Source organism: Ylistrum balloti, unplaced genomic scaffold, assembly GCF_031769215.1.
Source record: "Ylistrum balloti isolate Yb309-2 unplaced genomic scaffold, AGI_CSIRO_Ybal_v1 Utg369676, whole genome shotgun sequence".
NCBI classification, from domain to species: Eukaryota; Metazoa; Mollusca; class Bivalvia; order Pectinida; family Pectinidae; genus Ylistrum; species Ylistrum balloti.
This window is the reverse complement of record NW_026781919.1, coordinates 1-24,025: the sequence shown is the minus strand read 5'-3', so window position 1 is coordinate 24,025 and position 24,025 is coordinate 1. Positions and strand designations below refer to the sequence as shown.

Below are 24,025 nucleotides of genomic sequence, written 5' to 3'. Positions count from 1 at the left end.
AAAAATTAAATAAAAAGGAAATGAAACATTTATCACAGAATTTCTGAATTCCTAGTCATCCTATAATATTGTATTTACCATATTTTATTGACAGGTAATCATCTTCGACTTCGGGACAGAGTTTTACATCTGGCAAGGAAAGTCCGTCAAACCAGACCAACGAAAACTCGGAGTGAAGCTGGCACGCCAACTCTGGGACAAGGGATATGATTACAGTAGCTGTGCTATCAATCCCCTGTGTCTAAAACGTATGTAGGATATGTGAATCTCATGTCTATAATGTATGCATGATGTGTGAATCCCCTGTATCTAAAACATGTGTATGTTGTATCTAGCCCCTGTGTCTCAAGTGCATGTATTTGGTTATGTGATAAATTATGATTTTGTCAATTTTCAAGTTTACATAAAAAAATTGACACCAGTTTAAATAGCTTAAACAGAACATTTAATCTCAACTCTTTATTACCTTATTTTTGTAATATGCAAAATTCATAATCCTTTCTTTATGCTATATTCTGAATAACTTTCCTTTTCAGTTGAAGAAGAGGGTGGGTTACCCACAAAAAATTCTGTACGACCATCTTGGGCGCTGTTTGGCAAGGTGAACCAGAATATGGAGACTGTTCTGTTTAAAGAAAAGTTTTCTGATTGGCCAGATAGCTCTCGCCTTATAAAGTGCAAAAGCCAGACAGATCTTTCTGGGAATAAGGTAAGATAACTGTCAGCCATCAGGTCTAAAGCATTTGATTGGCTGCTATGGTAAATCCTCTATATATCCCACGAGTCCTACACAATACTTCTGTCTCCTAGTCTTGCAGAAGGACAAGCCAACAGGACTGGAAATATTGTGTTGATAATTTCATTGAATATCAGTAGATGCTGGTGGGCTTATTACCAGACATATCGAGTATATACATCAGGTATGCTGAGATAGTACAGATGTTGCGTCAGATGCTGTTGATCATTTCTTGTGTTAAGATGAAATATGAATGAAAAAATTATCCCCGTTGATAAATATCACAGATACCCCCTGATATGTTTCTTTGCTGGAATGTTCAAACCAAATTACATTTAAATGATAAAAGATGGATGGGTTTGGATTAATTTCTGCTTGTTGTAATGTTTTTCTGATTTCATGGTTGATCACATCCCTAAAATGTGAACTTGATAGAGTTACCATATTCATCCTTTAAGTTCATGCCTGGTAATAAGCCCACTCATCTCTATTCCATTGAATATCAAAAAATATGCCTTCATTATCCTAGAATAACTTCTTGCCTGTGAGCAAGAATCTCTATGTCATCACGACAGGATCATAAAAATCATTACTGATGTAAGAAAGGTATAATTTACTTACCAAATGCATACAAAACTTAACTTGATTTTAATTGTTTTCCTAAATAAGGTATCAGAGAATTTGTTTTACAGAGGACCTTCGGTTGTGGTGTTACACTTGCCTTCATTTATGAGTATCAATTTTAATGAGGTTTAATTCAAATTCAAACTTGAATGTATTTTCATACAGGTGGACCTAGTGGAACTGAAACCTTACGATGCCAAATTAATGATTCCTGTTGACACTAAACCAGTGTCTTTACTTCTGGAGGGATCACATGTCGGCAGAGGAGTGCAATGGTAAATATTCTGTTTCACCATAAACATACAGTATTGTTCAGTAAACTATACCATCGTAAAGTGGAATTTACAGCAGTCAGAAAGACTGAAAAGTCCAGATTAATCCGGGGAAGTTGATCATTTTAAACTTGATTGCAACCAAAGTACTGGAACATGGATCATGGAGTTTGCTCTTAAAAAGTTACTCAGAATTAGACTGGACAGGGGATATTTCTAAAACTAGTTGGTTTAATGAAAATTTAAAATTTTTTTTTCTTCTTGAATAATACCGGGGCATGATTTTAAATTATCTGAATACACTAACAGGTTTGAGGATATGGAGGGTTTCACAAGAGAGCAGAGCATTGTAACTTTAGGAGTAACTGTTTGGCATGTCCTCGAGTATGACCACTTTAAGATGCCTGACCTGAGTTTTGGCCAATTCCATGACGGTGATACTTATGTGGTGCGATGGCAGTATATGATTACCCAAGCAGGTAACTAACTGTGACAGTGTTTAATATGATGATTGCTTTATTTGTGGTTACTTTATGGGTTCACTAATTCCAAGAATTTTAATCCATATGATTCAACAGACAATTCAGAATTTGATACAAATTTTTAGTTTTTCGTAAATTTTGAGCATTAAATATCAACAAAACCATGTGCTCAGGAAATAGAATTTTTTCAAAATGAGATATTAAGCACCATAAATAGATGTTAAAACTAAATGTCATTTATAAAATTATGGGGAAAAGTGCAAATTTGCATTTCTTGTGTTATCTCCCAGATGTTTTGTGTGTCATGGTTCAATGATTTCCGTTCTCTGGCCTGTGTTGTGGTGTGATATTTCTGCATGTACTGTATATATAATTAGCTGTTTTGATGTTGTAGGGTTGAAGGGATTAAAAGGGACCCAGTCTCGACGGTCACAAGTCGGACGTGAGCGATGTGCCTACTTCTTCTGGCAGGGACGCAACTCAACCATCAATGAGAAAGGAGCATCAGCCCTCATGACTGTGGAACTCGACGAAGAACGAGGACCTCAGGTAAGATAAATTAACAAATATTAATTAAGTTGATCGATTAAATCTGTTATTTCCAAAGCTCTTCTCTGTTTAGTTTTCTGATATGTTAAATTTTGTGGAAATTTTTTCTTGACATTTGATTTACCGTGTTTGTTGTTCAGGTACGCGTAGATGAAGCCAAAGAAATGCCCTGCTTCCTGAACTTGTTCGACGGAAAGATGATGATTCATATGGGAAAGCGGGAGGAAGAGGAAACCAATACCCAGGGTTCCTGGCGATGTTACTGTGTTCGTAATGACTGTAAGAATGAGATGTGTTTAGTGGAGGTTCGGGCAGGCATGGATTGTTTACGGAGTCGTTCCACCTTCATCCTTCTCAATGTTAACAGTGGACTTCTCTATATTTGGCATGGTGCCAAGTCTCCAGAAAACATTCGGGGCCTTGCCAAAGCAGCAGTCGACAACCTCAAATCCCAGTAAGTGAATTCATATTGATGTCAGGCAGTAGTACTTCATGTACATTTGTAAGAAATATTTTAACTCTACAATCATAGTCACTGTTCACCTAATACATATTCATGATTACTGTGTCACCTGATCTACTGAATATTCATGTTTGATATCATGTGGGGTCACCTAATACATATTCATGATTACTGTGTCACCTGATCTACTGAATATTCATGTTTAATATCATGTGGGGTCACCTAATACATATTCATGATTACTATGTCACATGATCTACTGAATATTCATGTTTGATATCATGTGGGGTCACCTAATACATATTCATGATTATTGTGTCACCTGATCTACTGACTATTCATGTTTTATATCATGTGGCGTCACCTTATACTTTTTCATGGTAAAAGTGTCACATGATCACTTATTATATATTCCAGTCCAGTTGGTCCCCATATCAAGTCATGACTAATAACTTGCATTCATTGTCGATCCCTACAGATCTAGTGTCAAACATTAAATTAATTGTTTCGTTATCATCAGTCTGTTGTGTGTCCTATCACATGACCATTTGCCGTCAAAATTTTTTCCAATTGTCCAGCTATCTTAAAACTACTTACTTTAACTGTAGAATGAAAATGACTGGACCATGTGTTATGTACAAATCTTGTTGACATTAGCAACAGGGAACTATTTTTAATATTTTTTGATGGTTTAAATGTCAACTTTATAGGAAATCAAAATCATGATATAATTTTCTGTGATTGCAGGTGTCCTTTAGAAATCGGTCTTCATGACAAAGCTGAAATCTATGTGATAGAAATGGAGGAAGGTGCTGAGCGTGATGATTTCCTCAAGGTCATGGGGTCAACAGATAAAGATAGAACGTCTTACCATTCATTATTATCGGGTACATATAATTACCATTCATTATTATCGGGTACATATAATTACCATTCATTATTATCGGGTACATATAATTACCATTCATTATTATCGGGTACGTATAATTACCATTCATTATTATCGGGTACATTTAATTACCATTCATTATTATCGGGTACATATAATTACCATTCATTATTATCGGGTACGTATAATTACCATTCATTATTATCAGGTACGTATTAATTTGTTTAGGGCTGTAATTGTCGCAGGAAATTGTAAAATTTTAGAATCGAAACAACAGTAAAATTCTACATAATTATAGAATGAAGAAACTGGAGTGCTTTAGTTTCTCTGACAGTCAAGTACTCCATGCACTTTTATCCCAGCCACTGATATTGATGGGATTAGTTTCACAACTGTTGTAAAACATAGAAAGTTTATTTATTTCATTAGTGGAATTGAGGGGATGGGGGATGTATGTGTTGAGGCACCTCAATGTATAAAATTTTGCAGTCTTTACAAACCTATTTGGGATACAACTGTATATTCATAAGGCTTCACTGGGAGGTTTCAGGTAATATCACTGATACGATTGAGTCCAACACAGAAGGTGATTTTTATTTGTTTGTTTATAGCCTTCCGACTATGACCTCTGACCTTTGTTTTACAGATCGCCAGCTCTACGATTACACCATAAGACTTTTCCATATGTCCAGTGTGTCTGGTGTGTTTGAAGTTCATGAAATCCAGAACCCTTCTCGTACCCAAGATCTAGTCACTCCCTATCCCTTCCTACAGTCTGACCTCTACAAGGCCTCACAGCCAGGTGAGTTGTCTCCCCTCACTCAAGGGTTCATGAAAGTTTCATATACATGTTTAGATCTTGTTAAATGAGTTCATGGTTTTGATATTACACAGTCCTTTTAGGGAGTGTCATACAATTCAGTATGGAATGGCTATGAACGTAAGACATATTATAGAATCAGAGAAAAAATGTCCAGTTAATTTTCATATAAGACATGCAAAGTTTGAATCTGACAGATTCATAACATCATGGATGTGACTTAAGTGCTTCTTTTCTATATGTGTACCTTACAAGGAGTAAACAGGCTAGGTATGTGATAACATTAACTAGCTGTGTGTATGCTTCAGTTCTGATTCTAGTGGAATAGAGTGTGGTTACTTTAAAACACTTTTGTTACAGGACTGTTTCTGGTGGACAATCACCATACAGTGTTTCTTTGGCATGGCTGGTGGCCGGAGGGAGATGCTGAAGTGGACAATGTCATAACTGGGTCAGCTCAGTCCAGGTTCAATGTTGACCGCAAATGTGCAATAGATACGGTTCTTCATTACTGCCGAGGTAGGCTATCTGCAGGCAAAACCAGGCTACGTATGTCCTGTTACTGTTAGGGACCAACCCTGACCATACTGAAATATATGTCTGAAAAGGTCTTGTAGATCTGTGTACTGAATGTGGTGAAGTTTGGTTTTTATTAAAACAAAATGGCTTTCAGGTGACCATCTTTGATTTGGCAAGTAAAGATTATCATTGGTATTTTTGCAAAGGAGTGTTTAAATTTCTTATTGTTAAGAGCTAAAACAGAGAAGTAAAAAGAAAGAAAAGGATCCAACTTTCAAAGAGCAAATAAAAATCAAACAATGATGGGCACCAAGATCCCTCTGGGATCTCTTGTCTTTAATGATAATTTCTTTGAGTTGTGTAGCCAATGATTTATTGGAAATGCCAGTCTACATCAGAACGTGTGTCATTATACATCCATATTTTATATAGAAACATTACACATCCACATATAACTGTAGGTTGTACAGAATGTCATGTGACTTGTATTCCAGAGAAGAACCCAGACAATCCACCTGCTGCCTATGCTGTCCATGGGGGTTTAGAACCTTTGTGCTTTACCGGTCTCTTCCCCTATTGGGAAGTTGATGAAAGTGTCCAGGGGATCAATCTCAGGGTAAGTTCAGGGAAGATAACAGGCTAAGGTCAAAGGTCAGGATCATGACATTGGTCTGTCAGGTATCAGAGCAAGGTCAGAGGTAGGCCGCGAAGTCAAGCTGAGGTTTATGCATAATTATCATCTTAGATGAATCAGATGTCATAAGACAGGTTTAAGGTCAAGGTTAAGTATCACAGAAAACTGTATCAAAGCAAGGTCAAGGGTCATGATTTAGTTCAGGAAGTCAAGCTTAGGGATCATATCTACCAGTCTCTGGGATTTGGGGGTTTTATTGAACACCAGCTGGCCCAAGTTGCTCAAAATTAAGAGTGAGTTGGTTAGTAAAAAATTCAAATTGCTCCCATTGAACAAACAAGAGTATTAAATGCAAATCAGTCTGATGTGTCTCAACAAATTTACCTGTGTAACTTGGTAAAGAATGCTCCCATCTTAGTTTGATTTACATTTGAAAATTTTCATTAACCACTGGTTATTTCTAACCAGCCATTGAACAACCAGAGCCAGGTTTTTATACAGAATTGTACTGTTATGATGTTTTCTCAGTTCTCTGTCAAATAATGTTACCTTTGTTGTTTCTTGTTTGTAGGATGGTAAAACTGATGGTGAGATGGTCTCCCTGCATGATATACTCGAGAAAATGACCAAGACATGTTACACATTTGCTGAACTACAAGAGCGTCCTCTGCCAGAGGGAGTGGATCCCTTGAAGCTTGAAAAATACTTGATAGATGATGAATTTGAAGAGACATTAGGAATGACCAAAGATGCGTTTTATGCACTTCCAATGTGGCAACAACATCAACTTAAAAAGGATGTCGACCTTTTCTAAAGAAATCCACACTTTCATAAGCAAACATTTGTCTCACAAAGGGAGGTAACTTTTATGAAGGGAGATAACTGCTTGAACTGATGAGGATTTGATTATGCTCTTGTCTTTCTACAAAACATCTTCTCACTTCCAATCCATGTGAATGGAGATAATTGTTCAATGATAGTGATTTTAGAAAATGTGAATCTATCTGCTGTAAGAGCCTTTCTATTGAGATTATAAAATTTCAGCAATGTGAATGTCTCTAGTTCCAAATCTTTACATAGTAAGGTGCTTCCATCTCTCTTCACATACTCAACTTTTATAAAAAATCCAACTTTCTTCAATAAAATATTGCCTCTTACAACTATTTTTATAGAAAATTTTTAATAATCTTATTGCAATTTTTTATGTTGAAATTGTTATCTGTATTAGGAGAAATATAAAATGTGTCACAAACTAGCAAGGGGAATTATTGTTCACAATTTGTGTCACTCAAATAATCCAGAACATACAGTACCTGGAGAGATTTGTTTAATAAGTCAGAGACACCTGGAGTGATAAATCAGCCATTTTAGCTGGTAAGAGATACAACTACATCTGGCTTGATACAATCCAGACAGAGGCAGATATTTAAAGTGTTGGAACATTCAATTTTCACTCATTTGTGAATATTATGCAATGGCTTTCAAATGGGAAAATAAGGAAATTGATGAATTGTTGAAGCTTGAATTATGTTTTGTTTGTAGCAAGTGATTTATTTTTAAAAGGCAGCGCAACCTTGAAGAATAAAATTGTTTCATCATCACATGCACGTGTAATTTTGGTATTTTTTAATGTACAAAATCTTAACCCAATTACTTCAGTATTCAAAGAGGGGAGATAACTCCACCTGTCCACTGGTATAAACATGACGTTTTCTTTTCCTTATATGTCAATTTAGTAAATTGAATTTTTTTTTGTATCGTGTTAGATTGAATTTATACCTCAATAAACATTAATTGGTGACATATAAGAACATTGATTGGTGAGCAGATAAAAACATTGCCTTGGTACATATTGTGTGGTCTGGATTCAGAGATAAATGTAAATTTCTTGCAGTAGCAGATTGTTTCAGATTAATTTTTACTTTCATGATCAACAAGACATGTTTTTCATCCAATACTTATAATCTTGCCAACAACCTGTATTAATTTCCCAACAAGTGGCATTATTGTAAGTCAGCATTATTTTTTGTCAGATCCTATAACATATCATTATATCTCCACCTTAATCATATTGTGTAGTTATGGATTTGTGTCTGTTACCCTTTTGCTGTGTCTCCTTGTAAACCAGTCTTCTAAACCTTCCTGATAACAGTAATATTTATACCCAGTTTTTGATTTGGCATTATTTTTTTGGTCCCATATTTGGTTCGTTTTGTTATCTGATCAATTCTTTATTATACAGAATCTTCCGAAAATCTCAAAAAGATAAGTTATGTGTGGTCCTGTTACTCTCCACCATGTTTGGATATCATACTATAGATTTAAGTCAAATTTAATGCAAAATATGCATGTTATTTACCTTACAAACCGATCACATGATTAAAAAGAATTTAATGAATATTTGTTAAAAATATATTAACACTGTCTCCATTTGATCTTATATATTGTATAGGTGTGACATGATCTTGTACTGAACATTTTTTCTCAGCGAGATGTGATATACATATCTCTACCAATGTGTTGTGCTTATGTGTTGATGTGTTTGTCTGGCTACCATAGTAACTTGTTTTCTAATTTGTAATTCTTATCAGTTACTTACCCCTTTTATTTAAACTTATCTTTTTGAGGAAATTTCATTTCAACATCAATATAACCTTCACTATTTCAGTTTTCTATCATTTGTAAAATCTAAGCCCATTACATACCATGATAAGCCTTTTATATTTACATTTGATGGAAAATATTTTGGACGAGTTTAAATATTTTGGATGTGTTTCTCTAGCTTCTCTTTGTATTCAACCCACTTAAAGATGTATCTTACATAAATGTATTTCAAAGTTTATTTTGAAGTTCACTTGACGAACACGTAATGCATCATCAGTAATTCAACTTCCACATTTTTATGACATTAATTTGAAAATTCACATTTTGAAATGAATCACGCTTTTGTATCTGTATGTGTCGTGTTAATCGTTGTCTTATTTTTCTGTCTTTTGATCTCTTGTTTCTGACTGTATAGAATTATTGTATACTTATAAAAGTGTTACCATAGCAACCCTCCCAAAATGCTTACACTCATCATTATATATCTACGTTTATGTTAACAGTTAAGCTGACCTCTGTTGGGTTCAACTTCCATGCACAAAAAGAAATTTCTCGACATGAAGTAGGTTTCCTTTAATTTGATTTAAAAAATAATTTGTTTTGCAAACAATAAGTAAGAATCTACAATCGTCAATACAAGATAATGGTTATCCTTCATTGGATTTTGGGAGTTTACTTATCTGAAAATCAGGTACTGGACAATATATTGTAATTAAAATATCGATGTACTAAAAAGTGATTGTGATTCAGGCATGCTTATTGGGGAATGGTGTGTACTAGGTCATAATTATAACAGAATTTTGTATTTTCCATGTTTGAGAAATCATTCTAAAAGCTATTGTTTTTTGCCAACATATGTTACATGTGAATTGTATAAAAGGCCTATTTAGATTCAGACTAAATGTGTAAGACAACGTGCAATTTTCCGATTTCAAATATTTTCTTCAAGAGATTGTTGTAATGCAAAAGTGTTTCTAAATATAGACGCCAGTTTAATCCCGCCAGAAATCGCCTGTTCACCCTCTATTTCAGAAATGAACCTTCCCTATCCAAATATAATTGGAATATTCTATATTGTGATATGGGGGTTTACAGGTGGTTTTTGATATGTAATGTTACCATAGATATATATATACACACATATATATATTTACAAGCTGCCAGTTGACTTGGCAAATTTTTCATGTTTGTTATGCAAATCTGTGATGCTTATACAAAATCAGCTTATTATTATAATTATCAAGTTTGATATATTTTTTTTAATTAAATTAACATACATATTGAATGTAGAGCTTATTGTGCTGGCTTATGTTGTAGATAGTGGTGTACATATTTCTGTGTGTATGATACTTTACATTATATATAGAGGTCTGTTGTAGATCATCAAGTATATAGGTACAAGTAGGCTCAAATATGTACGATTTGTTGTATATATAATGTAATAAAATCCATGCAAACTGAAATGTTTAAAAAGTGCTTCTGATCTTTTAAAAACATAAAATGATTAAAAACTTGCTAAATTTGAAGGAAATTTGTTTGTTTTCTTTAATGTAGGCAAAATATCTTTTATACATTATACATTTGTGTCTTCATCAGCTGAACGGATTTTGAGTATTGACCTTGCAATGGGAAATAGGGTCAGATTGTGTTTTATTGACCATGAAGATGTTCTTGCTGGCTCAACTAATCTCCTAATTCCCCTGTAAATGGTCTACACAAAACTAGGGACAAAGGAAACCTAAATATGAAGTTTGAGAATGATCCATAAATCATAGCGGCAACAAAAACCATCACTCTCAAAATCCAAGATGGCTGCCTATTAACCAATTTTGTTTTCTAGATCAGTCCCAGAGTTAGATAATGCACAAGGAGGGACCAAGGGAAATTTATGGGGAATCAACATATGAAATTTGAGAGTGATCCTTCTCCAGAAAGAGTGATAGCAAACTAATACTGTAACATCATGTATTTTCCTGGTGCTCAATTTTCGTGGTTTATCCAAAACTTTAGTGGGCATTTGATTTCATGGATTAAGAAAAATCTCAAATACATGTTCTAACATCGATTATAACAGTTAACATAGGACATGTGAAACAGTGGATTAAGAGTACTTATAAAGTCCATTAATTCCCTACCAACATTAAGTATTTGTAGTCCTAGGTAAGATTGATAGATACAGTGTAAAACTGGCTAATATACATAATCAATTACAAGTTGAGATAAACAACACAAACAAACGATTCAATAAATATCTCTATTTTATAACATATCTTTTAAGACAACAGAAATTTATTGACAATATTTTAATATTTTTTTCCTAATTTTTTTCAATAATTTCATATTTAGAAACATCAACCTAGCAATAGATACATTCAATTTTTAAACTCGCATCAATTTAACCTGCTCATCCTCCCAATCCACACTAGACTCTTCCATTGAAGATTGTTCCAATGTAAAAGAGGGGTGCAAGAGTCAAAAAAACAATTATCACAGTTAGCTGATCAGATTGTACAAAATGGACGGATTCAAGCATTGTGCAAATACTAGTAACACAAAATGATTGACTGTACATACATATATCATATGTAACAATTTATCAGACGGAAAGTCATCCTAAAATAAAGCATAACTTTTCATGAAAATAAAATATTTACAACAATTCATATTTCCAATTTCAGTTCTTTATATAAAATTATTCTCATCCAGAATCTGTTTGAATACAGTATATATCTTACTTTGCCTTTAGAATATCAGACTGTTTGTACAAGTACAAGAAAATTCTGATGACGACGAGAAATACAATCTTATGTTAAATCTTTTCACAAACGATAACATTTTTAACCACAACATGAAAATGCCTACATAGTTAAAAGATTAAAATGATGAAAAATAAAAACAAAGGGCAATAACTTCCAAAAAATGATGAATCAAAATGCCATTAAAAAAACAGCTTTACATGATGGTAATAAAGCTTGCTAAATTTGAAAAGAGGAGGTTCATGGGCAAAAAAAATGATGTCTGACCAGCGAACACATGTCCTGTCAAAGTTTTGATGGGTGTATCACTGAGAATCAAATGGCTTTATTATTAGGACATTCTAAGTGGAAGAAAATACCAAAATAAGTAATATCTAAAACTGGTTGACATCATTCTACTAAAAGAGGTTGAGTAGTTGTCCATAACACAACAGGTAAGTTAACGAGAAAATCATACAAACACATAAAAGAACAGGTACCAGGTATTGTGGGGTGAAAAAATTCCTCTCCTGCACTGTAAAGAATAAAATTGTTAAAGTCTTCAATCTCGCCTAAAATATAACAGATTTTCACATATTCTTTACATGTCACACTTATCTACCTGTCTTAAATCAGTTGTCAGAGGCCTCTGTTTACTAAATAGTCTTTGTTTTTCAAACATTTGATTGTCATACGACAATATATATCAGGGACGTGGTTGATACGCTCGTCATACGACACTATATATCAGGGGAGAGGTTGATATGCTTGTCATACGACACTATATATCAGGGGAGAGGTTGATACACTTGTCATGCGACAATATATATCAGGGAGAGGTTAATATGCTCGTCATACGACAATATCTATCAGGGAAGAGGTTTCCCTGACACTTATGTAATCAAATTGTTCCCCTTTTCATGTTTTAAAGAAAATGCAATATTTTGCATCAAAAATCTATCCAGATATTTGGCAAACACATGGCACAATACTATATTTCTAATTTTTACAAGTACATGGTTAAAGCACTTTCATCTTCACACAGAACAGTTAACAAATTCTTTCTGAAACATAATATGTAAATATATTTACCTGATATTTTCTGAAATATCTCGGACAATTACTTTAGAAATATTTACACATGGTATACTTTTCCAGCAATGAAAATATTTCAATCCAAACCTGATATTATCTGATGATTTCCTAGAAGAAAGGCAATGCTGAAGTAAAATCTACTAGCAGGTGTCAAGAATATCTGGAAATTACTGTAGAATGCCTATAAATTTCTGAAAATGTCAATTAATTACTCTTAATGTTTGCAAGTTACTGTAAAATGTCTGTAAATTACAGTAAAATGTCTACAAATTTCTGAAAATTACTGTGAAATATCTTCAAATTATTGTAAATTGTTCACTGTAAACACACATATTTTAAGCGGGATATTATTTTCAACACTGATATTATTGTGCTGAAACATGATAGTGCTCATTGTAAATTTTTGTATTGTTTATAAATTATTATTATCATGCTGTTTTTTTTACTAAAAATTGATAACAATTAAAAAGTTTTTGAGCCAAATTCAGTATATTTAGAGTGCCAGAGCAATACACTTTTACTCACTAAATTTATTCTATGATAGCAGCTACTTATCAGAGTGTCGACTGTGTGATTAATACACTTGCTTCCATTGCAGCAATCGTTTCTGGTTAGATTACATCAATTGATTTGAAGTGTTGTTGGTGATATCTTTCAGAAGTGTTCCTGAGGTGGTGTTGTTTACATCTTGTCTGAGGAACGTGTCAGAAGTATTCCTGAGGTGGTGTTGTTTATATCTTGTCTGAGGAACGTGTCAGAAGTGTTCCTGAGGTGGTGTTGTTTATATCTTGTCTGAGGAACGTGTCAGAAGTATTCCTGAGGTGGTGTTGTTTATATCTTGTCTGAGGTATGTGTCAGAAGTGTTTCTGTTGTGGAGTTGTTTACATCTTGTCTGAGGTACGTGTCAGAAGTGTTCCTGAGGTGGTGTTGTTTATATCTTGTCTGAGGTATGTGTCAGAAGTGTTTCTGTTGTGGAGTTGTTTACATCTTGTCTGAGGTACGTGTCAGAAGTGTTCCTGAGGTGGTGTTGTTTACATCTTGTCTGAGGTATGTGTCAGAAGTGTTCCTGAGGTGGTGTTGTTTACATCTTGTCTGAGGTACATGTCGGAAGTGTTTCTGTTGTGTGGTGTTTACATTTCGATTTTGTTGGAGGTACGTGTCATAAAATTTTCCTGATGTGGCGTCGTTTACATTTTGTTGGAGGTACGTGTGGGAAGTGTTCCAGAGGTGGTGTTGGTTCGACTCATGTGGTAGGAATACTGCCTCGCTCTAGCTGTGCTTGGTACTCTCATATAGCGTAAGTTCTCTATAAAGAAATAAGATAAGACCAATATCAGTACCAGAGAAATCAATTGTTGAGCAATAATGGCCACAGAATCTGTCCTATACACATTATAATACATAGAGTTAACTTTTTTTGAATTATAATCACCCGAAAGAAAAGTGGAATCATTTTATACAGGCAAAGGGAGATAATACAAAACACGGTTCACTGTATAACATTGGGACCAGAAACCAGTGACCTTTATAATCAGGTTTTTGTTACAGGCCAGTGGCCTTTATAGACAGATGACCTTAATTGACAAGTATTAGTTGTATAGAGGTGGCCTATATAAACAGGTATTTATTATATACATGTGGCCTTTAAAGACAGGTATTTGTTTTAAATATATTTCTTTTGACTAAGAAACTCTTATGTTCATCATCGCCGATATTTTTTTTCTGAACTCTGGGAGTTTTTTAATGGTTACTTACCATTGAATTCTTCATCCTCCATTGGGCCCCAGTTGAAGTCCCTTGGATGTCCCATCATGTCCAAGAAAGGAGTTGGTAGATAGCCCTTCTTTGCCATCAATGGGTGGTATCTATCCACAGCAAAGTTGTAGGATGTTGCTGTCAAAAAAAATATAATGATTTAGGATGTGTTATCATCATGTTCATGTTTATTTGAATGTAAAAGATCATATTGTGTATTAAGTCTAGTGTTTTTCACATCTTATGGATTCGGGTGTACAATTTGTGAACTTTGGTGACAGATAGTGAACTAAAGTGACTGGTAGTGAATTCTTGTTTACAGGTTGTAAACTCTGGTGCACTGACTGAGAAATCAGGTGTATATGTACTGAAATAGGGTAAGTGGTAGTGAACTCTGATGTACTATCAGTGTGCTAGTACTGAAGTCAGGTATATTGGCAGTGAACTCAGGTGTGTTGGTAGTGAACTCAGGTGTATTGGTAGTGAACTCAGGTGTGTTGGTAGTGAACTCCGGTGTATTGGTAGTGAACTCAGGTGTATTGGTAGCAAACTTTAGTATATTGGTAGTGAACTTTAGTATATTGGTAGTGAACTCAGGTGTGTTGGTAGTGAACTCAGGTGTATTGGTAGGGAACTCAGGTGTATTGGTAGTAAACTCGGGTATATTGATAGTAAACTCAGGTGTATTGGTGGAGAACTCAGGCGTATTGGTAGAGAACTTAAACATATTGGTAGTGGACTCAGGCATATTGGTAGAGAACTCAAACATATTGGTAGAGAACTCAAACATATTGGTAGTGAACTCAGACATAATGGTAGAGAACTCAGGTGTATTGGTAGTGGACTCAGACATACCTGCAGCAGACGGAACCCATCGTGTGTAGTACGGCCTAATTGGACGTTTGGGAATCGGATGCCAAAATGGAGCTGGGAGATTTTCTCCTAAAAGATGAAGATTATGTATTTAGAGGCAGAAAGTGGCTGAAGAAAACTCTATTAGTTACCATCACTTTTACTTTAATTTTGAGAACCTATTTATAAGAATATGTAATATGTTTTCAGTTATTATAAATATGACAGCCTTAAATATGACGGGTAAGATGGTGATGAATACATCAAAAAAAGCACATTTTTCAATCACAACATTACGATATTCAGTTATTTAAGAAAACATTATCTTCAATTATTTCACAAACTTTTTACAAATGAATTACAATGTCTTGTGGCAATTTTGATTTACAACTTAAATTATGTTAATCCCAAACTGTAGCACAAACATCAGAATACATACCATAGACCTGTCGGACAAGTGACTCTTGCTTCATGGCGATTACCTCAGGATCCCACATACGCAGCTGGCGCTTGTTTGGGTGGAGCTGCTTCAGCAGCTTACGTCTGTCATAACAAAGAAAACTCATGAATATGCAGATCAGGTACAATATGTAAATCAGATAAACATCTAGTTTAGCATTGTGCTATTTCATTGGCACAAGCCTATAGGTTCAGTGGTTATAAATGAAGGCAACTGTAGGTCTATAAAAATATTCATAACAAAACATGTGTATATGCATATTGGTTTGAATATTCAAAATAAAAATTAAATATTCATCATTTAAATTACACATTTTAAAAAATTTAGTATTAATCAGATTTAAATTTATTAAATATCATATCTATGTATTATTTAACATATGTAAGTATCTTGAAATAAGCTTATTTGGCCAACACAATGCCTCTGACTCCAAACTAAGGTGGGCTTATTACAGGACACAGGAAATACTACCAGTAATTGTTTGTATCTAGTAATGCTGACGAACAGTAATAGATATGGGTGGACTTATTACCAGATATGGGTATTAACTGTTATATAAACTCAGTACCTTCAATAGTCCTTTATCAAGTACAGTTCAATGTTCATTATGAAATACAGATGTATATTATTGCGATCAAATGAATATTCATGAGTAAAATTCCGTCAGCTATATCTTGATGTAAATATCAACACCGGTACTTATTGATTTCTAAGCATTTGCACAATTTTTAGCACAAACATATACCGCATCAACTTTGTAATTATTCATAGATATATCCTGATGTTTTAATAATTCACACTATGGACAATGAGTTGACTGGTCTGTACACCACACACCAGCTATTTTGTATCGAAAACCAAAGGGCACAACAAAAGTTATCTCCCTTTGGGAAATAAGATAATAGCACTTTCTCCTACTGTTATCAATGATTCCGTCATACAAGACTTAATTCAAGTATGATTTGTCTTTTTTTTTTAAATGTGGATCTAACTTTGTTAAATCGGGATAAGGAACTTGTTTGTACTTTTGAAGATCTCAGCTGACGAGTAAGGATCATCCCAGATCATTAGAGATGATCTGACTGTCTAACTAGCTGTCTAATCCCCAGGTAATTCTTCTAATCTGTAATTAATTTTAACTTAAGCATGTCTTCACAGGTAGATAAAGTCTTTCTCTAAATATACAGGTGTGTAAATGAGTGTTACAGGTAAACAGGTTGTCCATCAAAATACAGGTGTGTAAATGAATGTTACAGGTAACAGGTTGTCCATCAAAATACAGGTGTGTAAATGAATGTTACAGGTAACAGGTTGTCCATCAAAATACAGGTGTGTAAATGAATGTTACAGGTAAACAGGTTGTCCATCAAAATACAGGTGTGTAAATGAATGTTACAGGTAAACAGGTTGTCCATCAAAATACAGGTGTGTAAATGAATGTTACAGGTAACAGGTTGTCCATCAAAATACAGGTGTGTAAATGAATGTTACAGGTAAACAGGTTGTCCATCAAAATACAGGTGTGTAAATGAATGTTACAGGTAAACAGGTTGTCCATCAAAATACAGGTGTGTAAATGAGTGTTACAGGTAAACAGGTTGTCCATCAAAATACAGGTGTGTAAATGAATGTTACAGGTAAACAGGTTGTCCATCAAAATACTGGTGTGTAAATGAATGTTACAGGTAAACAGGTTGTCCATCAAAATACAGGTGTGTAAATGAATGTTACAGGTAAACAGGTTGTCCATCAAAATACAGGTGTGTAAATGAATGTTACAGGTAAACAGGTTGTCCATCAAAATACAGGTGTGTAAATGAATGTTACAGGTAAACAGGTTGTCCATCAAAATACAGGTGTGTAAATGAATGTTACAGGTAAACAGGTTGTCCATCAAAATACAGGTGTGTAAATGAATGTTACAGGTAAACAGGTTGTCCATCAAAATACAGGTGTGTAAATGAATGTTACAGGTAAACAGGTTGTCCATCAAAATACAGGTGTGTAAATGAGTGTTACAGGTAAACAGGTTGTCCATCAAAATACAGGTGTGTAAATAAATGTTACAGGTAAACAGGTTGTCAAAATACAGGTGTGTAAATGAATGTTACAGGTAAACAGGTTGTCCTTCAAAATACAGGTGTGTAAATGAATGTTACAGGTAAACAGGTTGTCTTTCAAAATACAGGTGTGTAAATGAATGTTACAGGTAAACAGGTTGTCCATCAAAATACAGGTGTGTAACTGAATGTTACAGGTAACAGGTTGTCCATCAAAATACAGGTGTGTAAATGAATGTTACAGGTAAACAGGTTGTCCATCAAAATACAGGTGTGTAACTGAAAATTACAGGTAGATGAGTTTTCAAATTACAGGTGTTTAAATTAGAATTACAAGTTAACATAATGCTACAGTCACAAAACAATGCCTCAACATTTCAAAATCAATAAATCATAAAAGTAAACAATTGATATGTATAAACATATGTGTAACAAGTACTTTTTACATTGCTGAATCTCATGACTTTAACATATATTGATTCATCTTAAAATGAACACTAATGGTACTGAGTGTATCACTTTGTTGTAAAGTCTACTTTTCAATCTGTAGATCTCTGTACAAATATACATCCACATCCCTTGTATCAATAGATAGACAACTTACCTCCATTAACAGATTCTTTTTAAATCCATTGATTTGTAAACAGTCATTAAAGTGAGCAACAGAACAACCACACTAAAGGACAGAATTCTACCAGGAATCTGACACCGTTCTGGAATCTATAGCCTTCTGAACATGATTCTCTGTATCTAGACTGTTATTTCTGGGCCTGTTCTAGAACTGTGTAGTATTAGAGCTACTAAACACTGTCTTTACGCCAATGTTCGAACAACGTGCTGAAGCAAATATTTTACGGAAAATGATATACATATGCATACATACAGGACTCTGTCATGATCCTGTCATACAGAGGCCTAAACTGAAAATAAGATCAAACTGGTATAAGCCTCTTAAATAGCTGAAATACACAGTTTCTATTCACTCTAAAGCCAGCCATATGTTCCTGAAGACTGGTGGTTTAATATCAATGTCCATTAATTATAAATTTTCCAATTTTAATCCCTGTCGCGATTGATCTGCACTAATACCTGTTTTTAATCTTAGATGCAGGTAAAAGGATTACAGAACAAATTAATTTTACCCCCACAATAATCCAGGAGTAACAACCAGGCCACAAAGCAAACACTGAGAGAGTGGCAATAAAGGGAGGTAATCTGGAAAGTACTGTCAGCTTCAATTTCTAAGTTTTCTTTGGGGGAGTGGGGGGAGGTTTTTTTCCCTGTTTTTGTCCTATATATAACTGGTAAATGAAGTTTAATCAAACATTTATTAATCCTGTAATATTTGATTAAATACAGAGAGACAATATACATTTTCTTGTTGTCCAATATTAATATCTATTCACCTCTCTCCTTTTCCTAATTTTGCATTATATTTTGACACCTAAAACATCATTTTTTCTTCAAATGGCCATTTATATGTTTTTATTTTAGTTGATTCAGATCGGGTTTCACTGATGGACCACAGAACTTTTAAGTATATGTATTTCATGATCAGTTTGTATTAAAAAATCAAGGGGAGATAACCCAACACTACACTTTTTCACTCATTGAGAGAAACCAGAATTCAGTACATTTCTGCTAGAATGAACCTTGTATCTGTCATCTTTGTCTGTCCTCACCTAAAGTTATCCTCATGATGTTTTGGTATATTCCTTCTTGATGCACACAAACTTATGATGCAGATATTGCTTCACACATTCTGGCTCTAACTTCAAGTATCAAATCAGCTTTTACACTTCCATAAATTCATCAGTAAGTTAACCAAACACTGAGTAGAAAATATGGCTATACACTGTAGGTGAAAAATCCATATGAACAACAAACTGTCAGACAATGAAAAAAAATCTATATCAGAATCACAAAATCAAAACTGGTAACAGCAACGTGACCTCAAGTATAGTCAGCTGAAGGTCAAACAACTCACCACCCATTTTCAGAATATATGCAATTATGAAAAGTTAAAAAAATGATACTGAAAAGATCTTTTTTAATATTTTACAACACAATGCTTTCACAATTAATACAAACGACTATGGAAAACAAATAGTTAAACGGTTAAAAATTTCTCAAGGTGATAAATTCTGTAGTGAACAAGCTGTGCCCAGATTTTGTACCGTTTTGTGTGCAAACATATTAACTCTTTTGTACACAAAAGGTATCTAGGAATTCAACCACACACAAGGATTAATGGTATTGCTCACTGAAATTGTACCAACATTACAGAAAATTATAGGCTACTGAGAAATTTTTAATCAAAATACATCTACATTTTTCATTATCAATATCCTTTTGAATCCTATTCCTTTTCGCATAGATAATTACAAATACAAAATTTCAATGCAGGTTTACTAATTTATGGTAATGATTTAATTTAATCTTTAATTACAGAAAAATAGTGAAAGCTAAGTCTTCTAACCTGATAACACTTCAAATAGTACCAGTGTATGTAAATGTTTCGATTCATGGTTGAGATAATCCAAAGTAAAATACATTGATTTATTAACAGTACCAAAAAGTATGTGGGATCTAGGGGTAGGCACATGGTAGAAAGGCTGCAAGGAAGTCAAAGGACAAGCTGTTTAAGATCTTATTAAATATGTTCCTGTCCATGGGGCTGGGGCTGTTGTGAGGACTTATAAACACAAGTATTTTAGACTAAGAACATGTAAATTTAAGCATATGTTTTTTAGAGTAAATATTTTTACATGACATAAATATCTAAATGTTTATTCTATACAAGAAGTAAATCTTTCATAGAAGTGACCATAAATATTTTATATGTACTAGATAAAGTTTATACAAAAGCAAAATCAAAATATCATCATATCATGACAAAATAATTTACATTTCTATACAAATGGGGGGAAGTGGATAGGGGAGGGGGAGGATCAGAGTAAGCGCCGTTATCAAATCCTGTTGATTCCTTCTATAGTATATCATAATAAGAAAAAAGCGATATGAACAAAAATGTCATTAAATGAAATGATATATGCTATTATTACATTATCATGACAAAAAGGTAACCAAGCATTTTTGACATGCTGTGTTTCCGTAAAATTATATTTTGAATAATCTTATGAAACAAATTTTCTATTTCTGTGTTTCATTAACTATTTGAGAATGATCACAGAAATTTTAACAGGTTTAAGCTTGTAAAATTCACTATATACATGTATCAGAAGTATTAAGCTATTCACAACACTAGAATATGTACTCTAGAAGAAATCCTAGAACACATACCAGGTAAAAGTCTGTGGCAGCTTTTATCCAACAAATTAAATGGGGATGACACCAGTTACATAGATACATGAAATATCAACCTTACTTTACCAAACCACAGAAATTCTAACAAAAATCACACCAACCTTTTAACATATCTTCAAAATTTCCCACATTAAACAGACAACAGTTCACTTAAACAATCATCTAGTATCCACTTAAAATTCTCAATTTGTCCTTCCTTCAGGTTAAACCTTCACATTATGATACTCTGTAAAGGCTGCTTCTGACTGACAGAGTATTCAACATCCCACGACTGACAAACACTGGAGATAAAACGTATAGATCTGTATACCTATCAACAGACAGACGCTGGGACGTTTAGTTAACTTAACACAAAAATCAATTTCAATCTGACAGGAGTATTAAAAATGAAACATTGAGCCATACACAATACTTTCAATATGCAGAATTTGTTTTTTAAACATATTTTCAATGTTCAGTTTTTAATATATTTTTTACATCTTTCAATGTCACTTACGCATTGTATGACGTTGAAAGAATAATAAGTAACGATTAATTGTTTTCCCAGATGTTATGTGTTCTGAAAGACTTTTTTACTCCACATGTTGTTAAGTCAGTTAGCTAACTACAGAATTTTATATATTGTACTGTTTTTTAATTGTTTAAAAATTAGCAGTTTCCATATGAAATAAAAAAATATCATGGTATATCATCCAAAATCTTGTTAAGCTGACAATACTTAAATAATAAGTGCCATTGTCATAGGTAGCAGTACACAGTTTCTCGGTGTGGCCATGGGTGATTTTTTTGCTCATTAGATTACCCCATTATAAAGGTTTTAATTAAAAATGAAAAAAAAAATCCTTGCTAAAATTGGTCCTGTCATGTTAAAGTGGACAATGTGGGGTTTCATTTTTTTCAGGATAATATTTTAGCTTTGTGTTGGAGATTACTATTTGGGCAGTCTCGAATCTGTGTCTACGCACCAAAAACTAGCTTTACAGGAAGTGAAATTTTCATAGTGTTTACATGTGGTCATGTTATGAAGAATTTCCGAGTTGGAATTTGCTGAAATGTAAGTACTTTGTTACCACGACAGTGTTGTTGATTGTAAGATAGGTGTTTAGAATTAAATTTCTCCTAGAAAGTTGTAGTGTTGGATTGGAATTAGCAGTATTTTTGCATTTTTAGCATTTTTTCAGTAGGTAACCATGACAATCAAATGTCAGAAATCAGAGGAATTTTTTTTTTTACACAAATTTCATCTCTCTACTGTTAATGTAATTGTTACACAGTTTATAAATATATATACATGTAATGATGTATTTTTCATAACCAATCTGCTATACCTGTATATCTCAAACATGACAAATAATTTCAGGAAAAATGCAAATTAACTGTTTACTGCTACCTTATAGCACATTAAAAAAAATTAATCTATTTAAAATGTGCTTTACTATGTTTAATTAAGTTTAATCCTTTCCATAATTGCTATAAATACATAAAAAACACACTGAAACTTGTTCATAATGATTTTATTTTAATTTCATCAGGGGTGCATAAAGGGAGGTAATTTGGGTGCTCTTGTGGGTGAGAATTTCAGCTGTTTTCAAAAGGCTTGGTATCAGTTTGAAAACTGTTCTACAGTAGGTAACAGGTATGAAATACTAGTAAGTCAGTAACAACCTTAGAATGTATTTAGACTGCATTATAGGGCAATTCCAATAGTTTAAGGTGTGGTATCCATGGTAACTAAGAAGGAAAGTATGAGTTTTTGAATTTTGGATAAATTCTCTGTTTTGATGATTTTTACTCAATAATGTGTGTGTATTTCTCATAGATTGGGCATACAATCATGTTAATATTGTCATAAAATTACATTTCCATAGTTACTGCTGTAAAAAAGACTATTTTTCGAACAATATTGCAATGTAATAGGGTTTCTAATATTACACTTGAAGAAGGGTGGGGGGCAGTAAGCATAGGTGTTTGTGATGTCATACACATGACATTTAAGAATATCTTATGTCATATCACTGTTAATTACTTTCAAGAAATGTGTCAGATGCTAATTTGAAGTTTTTGTTGGATTTCTAGCCTTCACTATGACATCACATTGCATTGGTGAAGCCATCATTAGCAATTGATGACGTCATAGTACTGATGACATCAGCTGTTACCATGACGTCATAACATAAGACTTTATATATGTAGTATCAATCTGCTTTTCAGTTATCTAAATTCACAGAAGCACAAACTACTTGATTCAGTTTCAATTGCAACTTTATTCAAGTAAATTTAAGACTTATTGAGGTTTTAATTTTTCAAATTACCTCCCTTTCTTCCTAATTTGAGAGCAGAATTGGTCAAAACACACCATGCGGGAAAATCCATATTACTCGATAGCTATTCAAGATACACAGTAAAGCGATATATTGTTTTGTTCGTGTGATCATTTTCTAGACACTCAGAGGGATTTTAATGAAATTAAAAAACTAATTGTGATGTATAAGGTAGCAGTACACAGTTTCTCGGTGTGGCCATGGGTGATTTTTTTGCTCATTAGATTACCCCATTATAAAGGTTTTAATTAAAAATGAAAAAAAAAATCCTTGCTAAAATTGGTCCTGTCATGTTAAAGTGGACAATGTGGGGTTTCATTTTTTTCAGGATAATATTTTAGCTTTGTGTTGGAGATTACTATTTGGGCAGTCTCGAATCTGTGTCTACGCACCAAAAACTAGCTTTACAGGAAGTGAAATTTTCATAGTGTTTACATGTGGTCATGTTATGAAGAATTTCCGAGTTGGAATTTGCTGAAATGTAAGTACTTTGTTACCACGACAGTGTTGTTGATTGTAAGATAGGTGTTTAGAATTAAATTTCTCCTAGAAAGTTGTAGTGTTGGATTGGAATTAGCAGTATTTTTGCATTTTTAGCATTTTTTCAGTAGGTAACCATGACAATCAAATGTCAGAAATCAGAGGAATTTTTTTTTTTACACAAATTTCATCTCTCTACTGTTAATGTAATTGTTACACAGTTTATAAATATATATACATGTAATGATGTATTTTTCATAACCAATCTGCTATACCTGTATATCTCAAACATGACAAATAATTTCAGGAAAAATGCAAATTAACTGTTTACTGCTACCATAGGACATT

General features: G+C 33.6%; 2 protein-coding genes across 2 annotated transcripts in view; one reads left to right on the top strand and one right to left on the bottom strand.

Moving 5' to 3' along the window:
• LOC132563623 (uncharacterized) overlaps positions 1 to 10,117 on the top strand; it is a 102,477-nt gene extending 92,360 nt beyond the window's left edge. The window contains exons 23-33 of the mRNA XM_060228367.1: positions 95 to 248; positions 537 to 709; positions 1,526 to 1,635; positions 1,942 to 2,111; positions 2,509 to 2,663; positions 2,804 to 3,117; positions 3,874 to 4,013; positions 4,662 to 4,817; positions 5,196 to 5,354; positions 5,849 to 5,970; positions 6,560 to 10,117. Coding sequence (XP_060084350.1) covers positions 95 to 248; positions 537 to 709; positions 1,526 to 1,635; positions 1,942 to 2,111; positions 2,509 to 2,663; positions 2,804 to 3,117; positions 3,874 to 4,013; positions 4,662 to 4,817; positions 5,196 to 5,354; positions 5,849 to 5,970; positions 6,560 to 6,802 — 1,896 coding nt within the window. The 3' untranslated portion in view covers positions 6,803 to 10,117. The remainder of the gene's footprint in view (positions 1 to 94; positions 249 to 536; positions 710 to 1,525; positions 1,636 to 1,941; positions 2,112 to 2,508; positions 2,664 to 2,803; positions 3,118 to 3,873; positions 4,014 to 4,661; positions 4,818 to 5,195; positions 5,355 to 5,848; positions 5,971 to 6,559) is intronic.
• Positions 10,118 to 10,832: 715 nt separating this feature from the next.
• LOC132563721 (uncharacterized) lies at positions 10,833 to 15,595 on the bottom strand. Its single transcript, XM_060228478.1, has 4 exons — positions 15,469 to 15,595; positions 15,033 to 15,119; positions 14,178 to 14,315; positions 10,833 to 13,728 (listed from the first exon to the last, which is right to left on the bottom strand). Exons 1-4 carry the CDS (start codon positions 15,593 to 15,595, stop codon positions 13,610 to 13,612), a joined length of 471 nt encoding a protein of 156 aa, XP_060084461.1. The 3' UTR covers positions 10,833 to 13,609.
• Positions 15,596 to 24,025: the final 8,430 nt, after the last annotated feature.

Excerpts from the sequence above, each read along its gene's own strand:
- LOC132563721 (XM_060228478.1), bottom strand. The coding sequence starts at position 15,595 with ATGAGTTTTCTTTGTTATGACAGACGTAAGCTGCTGAAGCAGCTCCAC. Across the intron at positions 15,120-15,468 it reads ACTTGTCCGACAGGTCTATG|GAGAAAATCTCCCAGCTCCA; the intron begins GTATGTATTCTG and ends TTCATCTTTTAG. Across the intron at positions 13,729-14,177 it reads GGAGGATGAAGAATTCAATG|AGAACTTACGCTATATGAGA; the intron begins GTAAGTAACCAT and ends ATTTCTTTATAG.